The sequence below is a fragment of the Dasypus novemcinctus genome, chromosome 9 (assembly GCF_030445035.2).
Source record: "Dasypus novemcinctus isolate mDasNov1 chromosome 9, mDasNov1.1.hap2, whole genome shotgun sequence".
Classification (NCBI taxonomy): Eukaryota; Metazoa; Chordata; class Mammalia; order Cingulata; family Dasypodidae; genus Dasypus; species Dasypus novemcinctus.
In genome coordinates this window covers 54,700,617-54,720,250 of record NC_080681.1, presented here as the reverse complement: position 1 = coordinate 54,720,250, position 19,634 = coordinate 54,700,617, and the positions used below count along the sequence as shown (strand labels likewise).

The following is a 19,634-nucleotide window of genomic DNA, read 5'->3' as shown; positions in this document are numbered from 1 at the left end:
GATGTAATGGTTACTCCAGGAATTAGAAAGCTACAGTGGATCAGACCGGCAGCAGAACACCAAACAGTGACCATGTCCTTTTTTCAGTGCAAGTTTGGCTTTGAGAAGTGCTTTAGAGCTTCTTCTCGGTCCTACCACTGAGCAGATCATCATTAGCTGGTTGTCTTATAAAATCTACTGTTCATTGTCACAATCTGATCGAGAAATGGTTTGTTGTTTTTGCATAGAATAACAGAAGATGACACATCAAAATGATTTTTTAAAATTTTTGGTCAGCTCACGAGGCACCCACTTAAGGAGATTTTTCACTGGTCCAATTTGCTTCAAATTATGAATTACTGTAGAGTGGTCAACACTGAGCTCTTCAGCAACTTCTCGTATGATTGATCTCATTTGGTCATTGTCAACTTCCGATAGCCAGCCACTACACTCCTCATCTTCGAGACACTTATGTCCTTTGCAAAACTTCTTGAACCATCATTTCACTGTAGGTTCAATAGCAGTTCCTGGCCAAATGAATTGTTGATGTTGCGAGTTGTCTCTGCTGCTTTACGACCCATTTTGAACTCAAATAAGAAAATCGCTCAAATTTGCTTTTTGTCCAACATCATTTCCATAGTCTAAAATAAATATAAACAGCAAGTAATAAGTCACTAGCAAAAAATAAAATGAGAAATGCACATTAAAATGATGTATAACATAACCACATTTATTTAAGAACGTATGCCAAAATCAGATGGCAAATTTCAACAATACAAAACTGCAATACAATCAGTTGAATCTACAATCAACAAAACAGCTCAGGAATGTAGGAAGTCTCCTTATCCAATCAGCTGGACATCTGAAAAGCCAGAACTGAGGGATTCTGAAGTCAGAAAGAAGAATTTCTGCCTCGGTTTCATTAATGATTCTTGCTAGAAATTCTAGCTATCTAGTTTCTCCTGAGGATTTTGGATGAAGGTCTGTAGCATCACCTTCATTGAAGTTTCCAGCTTTCAGCCTGATCTACGTAGTTCAGACATGTCAACCCCATCATTTTTTGAAGCCAATTCCTTATAATAAATCTATAAGAAATAGATATATGATTGATAGATAGATAGATAGATAGATAGATAGATAGATAGATAGATAGATAGATAGATAACCCAGTTCATTCTATCATTTTGTTTCTCTGGAGGACCCTAACTAGTATAGCAGGTAATAAAACTAATCAAAGCACACAGTGTCTTAATGAAAGCAGACAGCTGAGATAGAAATTATTGCACTGCAGCTACCAGAAAAAATGAAAATGGTTTACGAATTGCTATACTAAAAAATATCTGTAAGAGAATATTAACAATGCCTTTATTCATTTATTGCCTGCAATAAATTAAAGTATTTTTAGTTGTCCTTTGGACATCTGGATATAGAGGAATATTTTGGGGGTGTCAAAGCAACTTTGTTTAAGCTACATTAGGATCAATAAGAGATACATTTTAATCTTTACATTTTTAGAAGATTTACATACAAATTCATCCTGTGATGTAGAATATTTTTTCTTTTGGAGTATTATCTCAAAGTTCTTCAAAGAAAATTAATGGACATAATGCAAGCTAATCATAGGATTTGATCTGGCCTTGGTTCATTTTCCCATTCCACCAAGAACATTGACAAAATTCGTTTTCTCAATCGCAACATTTGTTTTAGCATCTTGAAATCTTTCATAGGCATTTTGAAAGGCAAGCATATCATTAACAAATTTTTCTTCACAGTGTCTTTTATATATTTCTTGACTCCTAAGATGAAAAAGGAAAGGGCAAAGAATGGGATAATTTTAAATGACTAAAATAACAGCAACCAATCAGATTGTTAATGATGATATTTAGATGTCTTCAAAACAGACAAATCTTGATGTGAAAAAGATAGCACTTCATTTATTGCATATACTTTTATTATGAATTCAATAATATTTATATTGGACAAATATTTCTATTATTTCTATTTGTTGGAACTGAGAATTCTCACAAACCCTGACTTAGAATCTCAAAGGGGTATCTAAAACAGTCTGTCATGATTTGCACAACTTCTACATCAATCTCACTAAGTCCAAGCTCCTCTTCAGACTCTAAGTTAGAGTAAGTTGCACAAGATTACTCTGCCAAACCTAAGAAATGTCATGAGCCTTAGGAGAATTCATTCACTCATCCTCATCCATTCATTCAAAAATTATCTGTTGTAATCTTAGCACTATACCTAGTTGCTGGAAAATGATCTGTAACCATGAGAAGCTTATTGAAAGTAAAGAGATAGAAAAGCATATAATATATAAATTATATAATTAAAGCATTATAGTACCATAACATAAGCATTATGTAACAACATAGCATGAGGAATGCAGAAAAATTGGCAAGCATAACCTGCAGGGGAAGACAGAACAAGAAGGGCTTCTGAATTGAAATAACCCTTGAGCTGAGTCTTGAAAATGAGTATTTTTCAGGCTGAAAGTGATAGGGGGTAGGGTGGAGCATTTTAAGTAGCATAATTAGCCAAAATAAAAGCAGAGAGCAGAGCAGCTTGGAGTCCTTTGAGAACTGACAATACTGTAATTGTCTAGGTCATAAAGTTCTGAGAAGGAGAGAAGAGAAGCAGATAAGGCTGGACAAATAGACTTAGGCGAGATAAAACACTTAGGCCTAAACTGAACAAAAATAATGCAAGGCTTATATGTGAAAATGATATTAAATTATTGCTGAAAGAAATTAAATAAGACTTAAATAAATGGAGAACTGTACTATGCTCAAGGATTGGAAGAGGATATTATTAAGAAAACATTTCCCCCAAATTGGTCTATAGATTCAATGTAACCTTGATTAATATCCCACGAGCCTTTTTGGTAAAAATTAACATATAAATTTATTTAAACATATATTAAACTTAAATTTAGATTTATTTTAAATGTAATGTGTGTTTGTTTTTAATTTATTAAAATTTGTATGGAAATGCAAAGGTCTTCGAATAACCAAAACAATCTTGGAAAAAGAACAAAGTTGGAATTTTTATTAGTTTCGTATTACTGTGCAACAAAAAAAATTACCATAAACTTATTGTCTTAAAACAACTACCATTTATTATGTCACCATTTCCTTGGGAGAGAAGTCTGAGCACAGGGTAGCTCAACTGGATTTTCTGCTTATGTTATCATAAGGCTGCGACCAAGGATTTGGGGTTGTTGACCAAGCTCTCTGGTTGGTGACAGAATTCATTTCCTTCTCAAGTTTTCACTTTGGCCATCTCCATCTTCAAGTGATTGAGCAGTGTCATACAGAATCCTTCTCATATATTGAATCTGCTTTCTTCTGCTTCTGCTTTTAGAGGTTCATGTGACTACACTGAGCCCACCTGGGTAATTCAGGATCATCTATTTTAATTACCCTTAATTACATCCTTAAAGTCCCTTTTGACATGTGAGGTAACCTTATCACAGGTGTGCTATCTCACTATATTCACAGTCTGGACATAGGATCTTATTAGGGGCCATAATTTTGACTAACACAGAGGCCTTGCATTACCTGATTTCAAGGATTACTAAAAGTATAAGTAGAGGTAATAGCTTTTAACAGGAAAATGAAAACCTAATCCTGAGGCAGTAGACAAGGAAGTAAAAGCGACTGTAGATAAATACAATTTTATAAATAAGGATATAGCTAGTTGAAAGAATTAAGCTTGAAGGACTAAAATTTCATGAGAATTAGATAAGATCACTTGCTGAGGAGAGGCCAGTGGTGGTGTTTGGAAGTGGAATTCTATAGTTGGTAAAGGTTTGAAATCACTTTTGTGGGTAATGGGAGAAAGAGCAACTGAGGAAATAGCTAAAGGTAGAGGCATAAAATTAAATTAATATTGGCATAAACCTATAGATTGTTGATTTTTTAATCCATTTTTACCTGAATACAAGAAATGAAGATAGATAATTGGATTGTATGAAGGTAGGGATTGGGGTGGTAAGCATGGTAGAGGCAATGAGAGGAACAAATTTCAGATATAATGAATTGAATAGTAAAAAGAATAATTGAGTTGAAAAACACTGGAACTTATTCAAAAAAGTAAAATAAAATAAGTTTGTAAGGAAGGTTATTTGAGGGATAGGTGTCACAACAATATATTTGAAGAATAAATGTGTTGAAAGTAAAGAAAGAGTTGAAAAGATGGAACGTTTTAGCCATAAATAAGTAAACAAGAGTTTAAGAATCAAGAGATGGGAAAGTTACACGTGATGATGGGACCTTTCTATGTCTTTGGAAATGAGTTTATTAAAGTTAGAGAGAATAAAGGTTGTTGAGGTTGAAAACAGTGTAGCTAGGCAGTTGGGAGGATTGTTCTTATGAATTTGGAAGTTAACTGTTATTATGGCAGAAGCTGGGTAGAGAAAAGCTTTATAAATCATGTTACAAAGACCACAATAAATGAAGAGGGTAGTGCAGGAGGTCAATCATTGACCAAACTCAGAACAAGTAGAAGGTAATGTAACTAGATAACCACTTTCTGTGTCAGTACTTCCAGGTTAAATGTACTCTACTTCAAAATGGACACTCTGCTGTTCTACCTTGAGCAGTAGCATCACCAATATCATCACTTGCTCAGCGTATTAACAAGAATATTTGAGAAACTGATAATCAGCTTTTGTCTAATACAGAGATTATTTTGTTTAAAGACTCTTTAATCCATACTTAGAAGACATTAGGAACCCCTCTGGGTATTTTATCAAATACCAAAACTGGAGGTTTATGGTTCCTCTTTCTTCATTTATTCTTCATCATTTCACATTGCAGGATCAGGGAGCTATATTCTCAGTAATATCTAGTTATTGAGATTCATTACAATAATTTTAGATCCAGTTAATTAATACATTACTGAGAAATCAATCACTGACCAAAAAATGGAATATACAAACTTCTAAAGTATCTAAATAGACTTTATTTTTTGAGTGTGAACTCCTTTCTGCATGTTGATTACTTGTAGCAATTTGGTATAGTTTATGAATTTCAAAAATAGATATTGGATTATGTTTGTAAACTGCTCTGTTCCTCTAGGCATATTATATTTTATTGGTATATTATATTGTATTGGATTCAGAGGTTTCACTCTTACTTGATTAAATTATTAAATTATGATTAAGGCTTTGATTGGATCACATCAGTAGGAGCTGGGGGCAGGGACTCACAGAGAAAACTACATGGCAGAGGTTGGTGTTTTGATCCTGGAGCCTGGGAAGTAAACACACAGGAGAAGAACACAGAGCAACAGAGACAGCTCCAGAGACAGGGCAGAGGCCCTAGGAAGAAAGAGAGCCTGATAGTCTACAGAAGACCTTATGGAGACAACAGAGGAGCTGAGCCTGGAGAGAAATGTGCCCTGGAAGAGAGATGAGATTTATCCCAGCCTACAGCAGAGAGTGGAATAAGCTGGGTCCACAGAGCCTTAAGAGGAAGAAGAAGCCTGAACCCTTGCAGATGTCAGCAGCCATCTTACTCCAACACATGCCAACAGATTTGATGGAAGTAGCTTATGCTTTATGGCCTGTCACAGTTAACCTGTAAGCTTCTACCCCAAATACCCTTTATAAAAGCCAACAGATTTCTGATATTTTGCACCAGTACCCCTTTGGCTGACTCATACAATACTCAAGACATATTTTTAAATAAACTTAATAATGCCTTTTAGTATGTGCTACTGACATAACTAAAATATGGCCTTATTTCTGTCTGCATTCAGGGATAATATCTTTTCAGCAGCTTAGAAGTTAATTCAATTAAGATCCATCAGGAAGCTCACTTAAATCTATCCTCTACAAATTAATGATAGCCAGCCATTCAATTTGCTGTGATAAAACTAAGCTAATTAAAATTCTCTAAACATTGATTTGCACTTGATTTGTATTTTGACATACTAGACTAGCTTTCATTCCTTTTCCAAAACATATTTTATATTTAAAATACACTATTAAAAATTTCCAAAACTTACATAGACAAACACACATATGAAATATACACATTAAGAAAAATATTTTTAAATTTTGAGGGAGAAAAAAAATAAAGTATTTTCCACTCATAAGATAATATTATGTAAAGTACCTCAGTAAATAATTTAAAAATTCCTTTTTATTATGAAAAGGAAGATACTTTCTTATTAGTTTAAACTCCTTTCTAGTAAAAACTATAATTTAATGAAACTATTTAATAATTCATATGAAGCAAACAGCTATAATGTATTTTTGTATAATCCTTAAAACTGGTTGCTAAGTTTGAATCTTTTGCCAGGAAAGATGGTGTGAAAGAGTCTGAAAGAGACAAAAAAAGGTTACTAGGGGTCCTGCCTAGTGCATTCTTCAGTTGCCTTTGTCTATCCATCTCTTTCAGTTACCTTTGTCTTTCCATCTCTTTGAGTATCTTATGACTCTAAATTGGGAAAACTATGAGAAATGCAAATGATTCTTGTCTACAGACATGTAAATGAATTTTGTCCAGTGGAGTTACAATTGACTATTGCCCTGTGGATATTGACTAGTTTTGCATTTATTTGTAAATTTATTTCAGCATTCCTGATTGCCTAGATATATTAATACATGCACCTTAACCTCTTATTTGAACTACTGGTTCTCCTCATTAAAATTAACTAAATAAAAGCTTGATGTGTTCATTTTATATTTGTATGTCATAGTTTTACTTTAAAAATATTCTTTGACAACTAATGAAATTTAAGTTTACTAATAGGTCAAAATATTTTAAGAGTCAATGTTAATTTTTAAAGTTCACACACCTCCTAAGTTTAGATTAAAACTAAGAAACCTTCATCATGGGACAATTTTATAATTTTCACATTTGTTTGAGACAGTTTTGCCCAAAGTGTGTTCTGGGAAATTTTTGTTTTCCCTAGATCTTTCTTGGAAAGAAGTTTCTGTAGCAAAACACATATTAAAAAATGGAACATTTCTTACTGGTAGAATTCCCAATTGTCTTTACCATGCAATTGTCCAATGAGACTTAAAGGCCCTCTCCAATCCAATTTTATACTTCTCAAGCAACTACTCTACTTAAAAAACCTCCACCTATAGCTAGAATAATATTCACTACCTCCTGGCCCCACTTTTTGCCTAATATGAACTTTCCAATTTTGGTTACTCTGAATTTTCCAATTTTTCTTATCCTCTTTTCCCTGCCTACAATGCTCTCACCTCATCTCTCTATTCTAAGTTGCCGTTTTCCTACTTATACTTTTTGTAATAATTCAAATGCATGTTTATCTTTGCGCCTGAATTGTGAGTTCACAAAGGATCAAGAATATTTATTCATCTTTGTATGTGGGACAGGCGATAATTGAAATGAATTAAGACTCTGGTATTTAGTTAAGTCTTCTTTTTGAAGCTTTCCTAGATCTCTCTCACTTATTTATTATCTATCATTTAACTGGAAGTTTCAATTCTTTCTCTTGGTAGTGTTTTATTATAGCTTGTATTGTTATTTAATTCTGGTTGTCTTATTGCCCCAATACCTTATCTTTTCAGTAGATTTTCAGTTTCTTGAAGCCAAATGATCTTTATATCCCCACATCATTTGGCACATAATCTTTAATAACTGGAAGTTAATTACTATTTGAGTGATTTTAACTGAAAGTAACTACTCCTTAGTAAAAATATCAATGATTACAGAGAGACAGAAAAAAATATGCAGAACAAAATGGCATGAATTAAGTACTTGTTTAAAACAGATGCCTATTCTAATGAATAGTGAGGCTATTTTATAGCTTGATTAATTTACATTTTCTATGCATTTAATAATTCTGATTATGTATCTTTATATACAAACAGAAAACATGCATTAATCCTCATTCCAATGACTTAAATGTTGACTCTAAATATATGAAAAGCACTTACCTTCTGACAAGAATATTATATGACCTAAATGGGCTTATACAGAATGATAACTAATTTAAAAACTGAGATTTTTACCTATTCTTTTCAATAAATATTTACTGTATAGTTAACTAAACACTGAACTGGGACCTGAAACAGTTTTACAAAGAACCTTATGAAATCAAAAAAGAAGAATAGAGAAAAAAACAGAAAACAAAATCAAAACAAAGCAAAAAAAGAACCTCACAAGCTAACTATGATAAAGGCCTTCTTGTGACAACTGGTAGAATTGAGGTTTAAAGAGCTATGAGAACACTTTCAAATGAAAAGGATTAATTCGGACTGGATGAGTAGTTGGAAGAGATTAAAAGTTGAGGTGACAGCTTAGTTGGATACTGTAGGATGGATTTTGCCAGTGGTTTTACAGTTTGTTCACTACATGATGGGGGTAAACAAGGATAAAACTCAATCCCACCCTAGCAAGCAGCAGGACCTAGCTTTGTCTTCCAGAAGAAAGAAGTACCTTTTCCTTGACACGAAAGCATCCAATCCTCACCACTGTGAGCACCCAAAAATCATTCAAATTTGCACAGTAACAGAGAACATAATAATATGTGGAAAATAACAGCACCATTATAGACTTTGCAGCACCCTCAGGAAGTGTTTATTTGAGGAAAAGGGTGTCATATCAGTAAAATCATAGGGATAAGAAAGTGCAAAGTTGGGTGGGGAGTGGTGAATAATTTAGTCTGTCTGGAGCAAAGAGTGCTGTTAGGGGAAGAGTGATGAGGTTATAGCAGAAAATTTAGTGTGAGGTAAGTCTAGAAATATACAGTGGAACAGAGCATGATAACTAAAATGCCATTCAGAGGAGATTCTATTTTGTTCAGTAGGCCATTGCAAGCTACTAATATATTTAAGTAGGAATGACATGACCAGGACTTTACTTTAAAAAAACAAAAACAAAAACAAAACAACATTTGAGGTTTGCAGGCCAAAGAACTGACTAGAAGTTGAAAAAAGAATGGAGAATGGAGATGGAGATCTTAGTTGGAAAGATAGAGTGAGCAATTATGAGAATTTGAATAGGGAGGATTGAAAAGAAAGGGTCAGTTTTGAGACTCTATTTAGAAGTAAAATGAAAATAAATGGGGAACAGATGTTGGCCATGGAGACTGAGATGTGAAAGACCCTGAAGTTTCTAGCACTAGTCAAGAGATGATGAAAATGCCATTTACTAAAAAAAGGAACGACATTAAGAAGAAGCAGGTTTAGTTGGACAAGGGTGGGAGATGGTGGGAGATAGAGTTGTTTTGTTGCTAATCTTTGGTAATATATTAGTACATAATTTGTCCTTCCCCACACCTTTGGTTTCCATTTTTAAAACTTGAACATATAATTGTAACCAAAATACTGAATCTTAGACCATAACATCTAGTATGCAATCTCACATGTAATTACTTTTAAAGCTTCTATGAAATCAAAACTGTACCTACCTAATTTCCTTTGTCTGTTTAAGTAATTCCTTTTGATATTTTTCTGCTTCTCGTTTTTGCTGAACAATATATTTTTTCTCTTTTAAAATATATTCTTTCCTCTGCTTTCTGTCAGTTTTCCTCATTCCTTGGATCAAAAGAGTGCGCTCATTATTTAAGTCTTGAATTAATGAACGAACTGTAGCCTTTCTTTCTTTTTCTTTTAGAAAGAGAGCTCTCCTTTCTTTAACTTTTTCAATGTAGTCTAATCTTTCCTGACAAATTTGCTGTAAACTCTTCTGAATTGTCTTGTTGTCTTTTTCAATTATTTTTTGTGCAGCATATTTTTTATTATTTAAAAATTCTTGAACAGTTTGGTTAACTCTTTCTTCAGCAACTTGTGCCATGGCTACAGATGTTACTCTTTTTTTATGGATTTCTTGCTTCTTTTGTTCTGAGAAATATTTATCAATATCACAAAGTGCTTTCAGTTTTACACCAGTTCTGTGGGTTGCAAAAAACTCTTTTCTTACATTCCTCTCCAACAGCGTGCCCCTTTTAATTATTGTTTTTTGAGGAATGGCAGAAAATGGGTAGGCATATGTAGGAAAAGGCTCTTGCTTTTGCTTTTTCAAAACTGCAGCATATGTCAATCGACTCGAAGTCTGTATGGGAAGTTTGAATCCTGATAGCCTAAAACTGGTATCTCTTTCTTCAACCTCAATTTCATCTTCATTTTCCTGCTGACCTACATCATACAGAAAACAAATAGGCATTATATAAGAGCTAAGAACAGTTTAAGTTTCTGCCCCAAATGTTTTGGAAGCTGCCTTAATAAAGCTGATAAAAACCTGTTATTTACTTTAAGAAGAATATTTCCCAACTGATGTTCTTTTTTCAGGTTGTGATTAAATGTTGATTTTTTGGGGGATAGGAAGATCTCTATTAAAACATTTCAACACAGAAGTGCCCTGAATATGATTCCTAGATCCCCTGTATTATCTCTTACAAATATTCAACTTGCTCTAACTCAATAGCATACTTAAGTATCTCATACTAGATACTTAATTCATATACATTATCTTTTCCTGTAGTTATGCTCTCATTTTTATAAAGGGTTTTCTGATTAAATTTATTAATCAGAGTTAATTTTTATTAACTCTAGTAGAAACTAATATCTGCCATCAAAATAGCTTTTCCCATCTTTGGGAAATCACAGGAGCACCAACTTTAACTAGAATCTAGAAACAATCTCTCAGTCTCTTTTGCAATATCATGTGACTTAGATCTCTCCAGTGGAATGTGAACAGAAATAATATGTGTTATTTTTGGTTCAAGACTTTGCAAATAAATGTGCCTTGTCTGTGTTCTCTTCCTTCTTCTCATGGCTACACAGAAAAGATGAAGCCCTAGAAGATGGTGAATCACAAGGCAGAAGGAGCCAGTCTCCTTGGATCACTGCTTGAAAAGCTACTCAGTGACTAGGCTTATCACCCTTGGCTTCTTATGGAAGCCAGAAATAAATGTCAATTATGTTTGACTCAATATATATTTCTGGGTCAATTTGCTACCACAGCCTACCTAATACATGATTTGACTCACATTGTTGCTCACATATTTACTTCTTGAAAAACCTATTGATAAATTCATTATCCCATGTTAGACTGGGAAACTAGAAACTTTTCTAACTATGAAAATTACATCCCTGATAACTCTAGTCTACAAGGATTTTGTCTCCTCTAATAGTACATTCTCCTAATGTCTTTATATATCAAAATATCAAATTTGATAGTGGAAAGTTTATGAAATTTAAGGTGGTCATGAAGAACGGCAGGGCCTGTGGATCAGGAAGGCAGTCAGAAAGAAGTAGGTGGGATTTTCACTGAAGTCACAGGAGTATCAATGTTAAGATAGGTAAAATCTAGAACTAAGTAGGAAATCAAGCCCAGTAAGTAAAGAAAGATAATCTACCAGGACACCAATGCTAAAGTGGTGAGAAGCACACACTAAGAGTTTGGATCCAAAGCAAGGCATTGGAGATCCAGAGGGATAAAAATCAGAGTTTCAGGATTAGGCTAGATAGAGAAAATCTGGGGGCAACTACCTAGGTAGGAAAGGTGCTTTTTTCTGTAAATTGCTTTTATATGTAAACCATGCTTTAGGGAATCTGGTCAAGGATAAGAGAGTAAGAACAGAAAACACAACACAAATAATTCCCCACTATAAATATATTGGTTCTTGAATATATGAATGAATGTAAGTCTATATCCCAAGTGAAACAGAAAGCTTTTTGAGGACAGAGGCTGGACTTTATTATGTGCAATAATTACATTTATTAGTAGTTGATAATTGAGCTCTCTCTCTTTAGTTGGGTGAATATAATTCCATTAACACTCATAAAAATTTTCTAATTTCCTTCCATTCTTTCAGAATCTCTGCTTCAACACATCACTCACTGCTATAAGATTTCTCTTCCCAAAATAGAATTCTAATCAGGTCATATGGATTTCCACCCAAAAAGAGTAAAACAGAACCTTAGTGGTTCTCCAACTATAGGATCAAGGTTAGTTTCAACTGTTAGTCTATGATCCTATATTACAGGAAAACAGATTCATTTTATTCCCTATACTTATACAACATCATCCCATCTTTGGATCTTTACCTATGTTGTTTTTTCAAGTATATTGTTTTCCTTGTATATACCCATCCATTTGTCTCCCTTATTCAAGGCCTCTTCACATATCATCTTTCCTTATTACTTAAACAAGTATTGCTATTTTTTTCTAAACTCTCATATAAGTTCTTTCCTTATAGAAGTTACCACATTCCCCTTATATTAAAGTTCTATGTATTAGTTCTTAGCTATACTACCAAAGTAGATATAAGCTCCTTAAGAGTAGGGATCATCTTAGCTTCCTAATTCTTAGCCTAGTATTTGGTACAGAGTAGGGTTTGTGTGTGTGTGTGTGTGTGTGTGTGTGTGTGTGTGTTTGAATGTGATGAGGTGGGTAGATGAGATTAATTAAATAGTAGATGCCTAGTAAGTATATTTTGGGATCAGTGAGTGAATTAATTAATTAGCTAGTTGTTCAAAAGCAAAATCCCCTGCATAGTGATCAAAAGCCTAAAATTTGAAGCCAGCTTAGTTTGATTCAAATCCTACCTCTACCACTCACTGTGTGGTCTGGGCAAGTCATTTAAGTTTCTGGGCATCAATTTCCTCACTGTAATGTAGTAATAATACTTACAGAGTTCTTATAGAATTAAATTAGTTAATAAAATGTAAAATGCAAAATACCTGACAGTGTACTTTTTTTCATTATATCTGAATGGAAAAACTAAAGGCTTATCTCTTTAATTCCATCAATTGCATAATATTAAGACAGCAACATGATTAAGAACTGAGTAGGGGAACATACAAAGCACTTTAGTCACAACCCTCAATATCCACTGGAAAGTGAAGCACAGAACATGCAGAAGAACATTTTTGGTAAGTGTATTTTGGTTCAAGACTTTATAATATGTCTCATTTTTAATGGTGGTAATAGAAGTCAACTGATGGGAGTGCCCATATCTTCCTTTAACCAAATTTACAAATTTATCTGTATGTTCATGCCTTTTTTCTTGTTCTACCCTGATACAATGAAGGAAGCATCCCTTCTTCAGCAGAGGTCAAATTCTTCATATGTTCTTTGAATCCATTTCCTTTTATCTTTTTTTTTTTTTGAGATCTCATTTACCTTTGCTTCTGGAAATATCTTGACTCTCTCATCATTCCCTCTCTACTGGATCATTTCCATCAATATTTAAACCTACTCTAGTGACTCCTATCTTAAAACCAGGATATTGGGAAGAGGATGCTCAACCAGATGGGCACCTGCCTACCACAAGGGAAGTCCTGGGTTCATGTCCTGGTGCCTCCTAAAGAAGATGAGCAGATGCCCAAACCTGCTGCAGCAAGTTAGATGCCCACACCCACTGCAGCGAGCTAGATGCCACACCCTACTGCACTCCATCTCAATGAACTAGAAGCTGCACCCACAACATGCTGGACATTGCACCCTCACCTCTTCAATGAGTTGGATGTCACACCCACTGCAGGAAGCAGATGCCTAAGTGAGCAGATGCCACAAGCCAAGAGATGTCACAGCCCACTGGGAGCAGATGTGGCTCAGGCTGTGGAGCACTCACTTTCCATGTGGGAGGTCCCAGGTTTGGTTCCCAGTGCCTCCTGGAGAAGACAAATCTTAAAAATGGGATTTCTGAAGTGGTTCTGGGAGTTTGCAATTGGTTTTCTACTCTAATTGGACTTAAGGGTACTAATGACTCCCTTTCCAATAATCAAGAGGCACATGAATTGGCGAAAAAGATATGCAAAATATCACCACTGAATTCTACTACTTCCATGTTTATAAGAGGCAAGGATCTGGGTGAGAGTATTTTATATAGCTTAACAGAGTTTTGTGGAACCAAAAGGCACAATGATGTTGGCTGACTTTTCCTAAATACTCTGGATACAGTTACTAAAGAAAGAGATAAGATAAAGACTTCAAATTTGCAACTTAAATGCCACATGACGTGAAAGCTTCTATGGGTGCTCTGAAAGAAAATCTTGTTTCATGCAGCCCCAAACTTGAGAACTCTGAAAACAAGACTCAGAGTCTCATTGTACATGTTGCCAAGTTACAAAGGAAACCAAAATCTCCATCTTGCAGCATGTCTGTTATTAAAGTAAGGTCATTGATTGCAAAGGAGTGGAACACTGGGATGGAGACATATGGGTTAATGATATCGGAGGGAACATTGTAACCCTAAATTCTGCTGAAACTTTATCAGATAAACTTGTAATGGTCTACCCTGTGGAGAATACACAACATCAAAACTTATATCACCCAGTCTCAGTCTGCCCCAGGGAGTCCTGACCTCCTCCAGCCTACACTAAACTAAACTAAAGCCTACACTGCCCAATCTCAAGACAGCACCAAGGAGTCTCTACCTGTTCTCTGAAGAATTCAGCATCCAACCTCCACCCTGCCTGAGGAGTCTGCCATCCAACCTGTGCCTGAAGAGAGTAATTCTGTCTCACTAGACTAAAATGCAAAGGAATGCCCTGAGGCCAGTAGCTTGCAAGGCATTTCTAATATTTCTCCTTATCCAGCCCCACCACTCCTCTTCTCTTTGAGACCTATAACTAGACTAAAACCATAAGCCCCCAAAGGCAAAGTATAGTGTCACACATGAGGAAGTATGCTATACTCTAAAAAAAACTGCATGAGATTTCCAGTTTATATAGACAGAAATCAGGGGAATATGTGTGAGAATGGATATCAAGTGTATCGAATAATGGTAAAGAATATAAAGTTGGATTAGACTGAATTTATTGATTTGGGCCCACTAAGCAGAGATTCTGGATTCAATGCTATAGCTCAAGGAATAGAAATGGCTCTAACCATTTCTATGGGACCAAATAATCAACTAGAATGTCTGAGGTTGAGATGCCTGATTTACCCTGGTATACTGTAGATGAGGGGGTCCAAAGGCTTGGAGAGATTGGAATGCTAGAATGGATTCACCTTTTAAGACCTGCCCTCCCACCCCAGGAATGTCCAGAGGACACACCTTTAACCAGGACTGAAAGGAATAAATTTTGTAAGACTAACTTCTTCTTCCCTGAAGAGCTCTGCGCATTGCTCTTTTCTGTAGGTGAGATATTACTGTGGGAACTGGTCTCAGGGAAGTAGAATCCTTAAACACTATGGGGATGATTGGATCTAGGACTGGTAGAAGCCAAGTAGAAGCACTTAATCACCAAAGATGAGGGGGGCATGGCTACCTCAATGAGAGGCCAACTCAAAGCAGCAATCAAAAGAGTCTGAGTGGTATAAAGCTATTGTGTTGGCTAATAGATCATGGAGTACCTAAAAGTATAATAGATAGGCAGTCCACTAAATTCCTACTTGGTATGTATGAGTACAAGAGTTCTAGGTTGAGTGAATAAAACCCTAAAATGCATTACAGAAACAGAGAATCATGGCACCTTAATCAGTTCCCAGACTTGAGACAGTTTACAGACCCAGAATCCCTTGAATGAGTGGAAGGCCATGTCCCTTGGGGAAGGATCCTATTATACTGGCAAAAATTTATATGGTTAATCTTCCTCCCAGCTTTCCCCAAAGAGACCTATGGTCTTTTACCAGGGTAACAAAAATGATTAGACATTTCAGGGTTAGACACTGTTACAAAGTTACACCAAAGGAAGTGAAATTAATTCCAGAAGACCCAAAACATCATTGTGGCTCACCAGTCACAGTAGGGAGGGCAAGAGAGGCAAATGTCTAAAACATATAACTTCAAAATACTATGGCAAACATTAAGATAGAAGTATACATTGGCAACCATGAAACCATAAAAAAAGACATTTTATTCCTTCTATGGCAGAGTAGTGAGTTGTCAGCAAAAAATATTCTGAAGAAGGGTCTTTGGTTTACATTTGCATTACTTTAGGTCCATGTTTTGTAAATGTGGGAAAACAGTAAATTTGCAAAAGGTATGGGAGAGAGAAAAGAAAACAAGGCTATTGTAGGAAAAATAAATTTTGAAGCTATTTATTGGGCAGTGTTCTTATAGCTACAGTGTCTAATAATATATCTTCCAAACTGCCTCATTTCTGAGAGTAAATGGGGTGACTATTAATAAACTTTGCCATGACAATTTGTGTACACAGGGAATTTCCATAGCAAACCAGTTCTCTGTACATATAATGCTTTCTGTAGATATATTCATGTCAGTAGGCTATAGTCACAGATTTTTCTTTTCCTCCTTCATATTTGACTTGCCTAATATATACATACATATATATACATAAATATAGCATATTGATTTCCCCCAATATCCCATCCTAGCTATCTTATCTTCTCCTAAGCTTTGCTTATAGTTTTACCTAAAAACTCTATGTTATATGCTCCTAAATTTGTGTCTCAGATATGCTTTCTTTTAAAACATTCCGACTTGGCTTATGTATCTCTGTGCTTGCTGGACATCTCTACCTGAATGTTCCACATTGCTGATAACTTTATATTTTGCAAAACTAAATTTCACATACTTTTCTTTTTCTTATATCTTTTCTCTGATTATGAAATTGGAGATTAACATTGTGCTGTTTGCATTAAACTAAATAAATATCCTAGTGAATTGTCCAAGATGTAATAGATATATAATAAATACTTTTGTTAAAAATTAGATTTTCACAGCTCTGAGAGGTGAAGCCAAATTTTGTTCACTACTCTTTACTAAGCACTTTCAAGAACATTTGGTGCATGATTGATTTTCCCATAAACATGTTCTAGAAAAAGCTAGGCCAATTCAGGGATACTCTCAGTTTGGGTAGGTGGTAGGCTGCTAATAATAAGCTTATACTTATCTATGAGAAATCATCATGTATTCTCTTAGTTTTCTTTGTGTTCCTCCATTATTCTCTTCAAAACTCCTATACTTCAAAGTATAATATAATTGGGAAACGGACTTTGGCCCAGTGGTTAGGGCGTCCATCTACCACATGGGAGGTCCGCGGTTCAAGCCCCGGGCCTCCTTGACCCGTGTGGAGCTGGCCCATGTGCAGTGCTGATGCGCGCAAGGAGTGCTGTGCCACACAGGGGTGTCCCCCGCGTAGGGGAGCCCCACGCGCAAGGAGTGCACCCATAAGGAGAGCCGCCCAGCGCGAAGGAGGGAGCAGCCTGCCGAGGAATGGCGCCGTCCACACTTCCCGTGCCGCTGACGACAACAGAAGTGGACAAGGAAACAAGACGCAGCAAAAAGACACAGAAAACAGACAACAGGGGGAGGGGAGGGGAATTAAATAAATAAATAAATAAAAAATAAATCTTAAAAAAAAAAGTATAATAGACACAACTTTTGAACAGTAAAAATCCAAAACCATTTCTACATCTTATTTTTGGCTCACGTTGTTCCTGCTTGTTTGAATGTCCCCATTTGTATCACCATGTGAAAAAAGATTATTCATTTGAATAACATAAATGTTGTCATTTATTGTGTTCTTATATTGCAGGCACAGGGTAAACTTTTTTTCATATATATTACCATTCATCTTAATCCTCACAACAACCTTATTAAGTAGATATTATTGACCACTAATAGTAGCAAAACAATTAATATTTAGTTTGCTACATATCAAATTGTGCTAAATCCTTCACAATATAATGTGGTATTATACAATTATTCCCCTTTTGAGACAAATAAATCAAGAATCTTTTATTTATTTTTATTTTTACAAACACCCTCCTCTCATCTTCCCCCCATCTGGTAACCTCTATGCTTTCCCCCTTCCCTGGTAACCTCTATGCTTTCTATGTCTGTGATTTTGCTATACCTGGTCATGTCTTATAAATTATATTATACATGTTTTGTCCTTATGTGCCTTGCTTATTTCACTGAGCATAATGTCTTCAAGATTCTCCCATGTTGCAGGATGTCTCAGAACTTCATTCTTTTTATGATTGAATATATATTCCATTGTGTATGTACCACACACAGTTTATCCACTCATTTGTTGGATACTTGGGTTGTTGTCAGGTTTTAGCTATTGTGACCAATGCTGCTAGAAACAATGGTGTACAAGTTCCTGTCTTCTATCTTGTTCTCACTTTATTTGGGTATATACCTAGAAGTAGGATTCTCAGGTCATATAGTAATTCTATATTTAACATTTTGAGGAACTGCCATATTGCTTTCCAGAGTGGCTTCACTATTTTACATCCCACCAACAATGAATGAGTGTTCCTATTTTTCATATGCTCTTAAACAGTTGTAATTATCTGATTTTTCTAATCAATCCATACTAGTGAGTGTGAAATAATATCTCATTGTTTAGATTTTCATTTCCCTAATGCTAATGATGTTGAACATCTTTTCATGTGTTATTTGTCATTTACATATATTTATGTGTTTTAGTCATTTATATATATTATTTGAAGGAATGTCTATTCAAGCCCTTTGCCCATTATGTTAATTGAGTTGTTTGTCTCTTTGCTGTTGCATTGTAAAAGTTCTCGATATATCCTGGTTATTGAGCCCTTATAAGATATATGGTTGGACAGTATTTTCTCCCATTGTGTAGGTTGTCTTTTCTTGATAATTCTTGTTGATGCACAAAAGTTTTCAATTTTGATTAAGTGAAATTTATCCATTGTTTCATTTTTGCTCTTGCTTTTGGAGTTATATCTAAGAATCCCCAGCTGAATCCCAGGCCATAAAGATTTGTTCCTTCTAAGAGTTTTATCATTTTATTTCTTATATTTAGGTCCTTGTTCCATTTTAAGTTGATTTTTGTATATGGTGTGAGGTAGTGGTCTAAATTCTTTCTTCTGCATTTAGATATCCAGTTTCCCCAGCACCATTTGTTGAAGAGACTATTCTTTCCCTACTTCCCACACTTGGTACCCTTGGCAAAAATCAATTGGCCATAGATGCGTGGGTCTATTTCTGGATTTTCAATTCTGCGCCACTGATCAATCTGTCAATCTTTCTTCCAGAACCACATTATTTTGAAATTGGGAAGTGTGAGTTCTCCAACCCTTTTCTTTTTTTAAGATGTTTTTGGGTATTCGGGGTACCTTGCAGTTCCATATAAATTTGAGGATTAGTTTTACCATTCTTGCAAAAATGGCTGCTGGAATTTTTATTGGTTTTGCATTAAATTAGCCTTTTGTTTGGGGAATACTGGCATATTAACAAAGTCAACTCTTCCAATCTATGAACACTGAATGTCTTGTCATTTATTTAGGTCTTCTTTAATTTCTTTCAGTAGTAGTGCCTTTTAGTTTTCAGCATACAAATCTTTTGTGCCCTTCATTAAATTTATTCCTAGATTTTATCTTTTAGATGCTATCATAAATGGAATTGTTTTCTTAATTTTCTCATCAGATTGTTCATTACTAGTGTATAAGAACACAGTTGTTTTACATGTGTTAATCTTTTCCTTTGCCACTTTGCTGAACTAACTTATAAGCTCTAAACTTTCATGGGTTCCTTTGGCTTTTCTATATATAAGATCATATCACCTGCAAATAGAGAAAGAGAAAGTTTTACTTCTTCCTTTCCATTTGGAATAATAATATTTATTTTCCTTCCTAAGTACTCTGCCAAGAATTTCTAGTACAATATTGAAAGCAATGGTGAAAGTAGGCATTCTTATCATGTTCCTGATCTTACAGAAAAAAATTTTAAAGCCTTTCAGCATTGAGTATGATGTGAGC

The 19,634-nt window shown here is 35.0% G+C and overlaps 1 protein-coding gene across 1 annotated transcript in view; it reads right to left on the bottom strand.

Moving 5' to 3' along the window:
* Positions 1–688: 688 nt before the first annotated feature.
* The window catches only part of LRRIQ3 (leucine rich repeats and IQ motif containing 3), a 154,226-nt gene continuing 135,280 nt past the window's right edge, over positions 689–19,634 (bottom strand). The window contains exons 9-10 of the mRNA XM_058303362.2: positions 9,385–10,111; positions 689–1,775 (exon numbers count right to left, since the gene is read on the bottom strand). Coding sequence (XP_058159345.1) covers positions 1,622–1,775; positions 9,385–10,111 — 881 coding nt within the window. The 3' untranslated portion in view covers positions 689–1,621. The remainder of the gene's footprint in view (positions 1,776–9,384; positions 10,112–19,634) is intronic.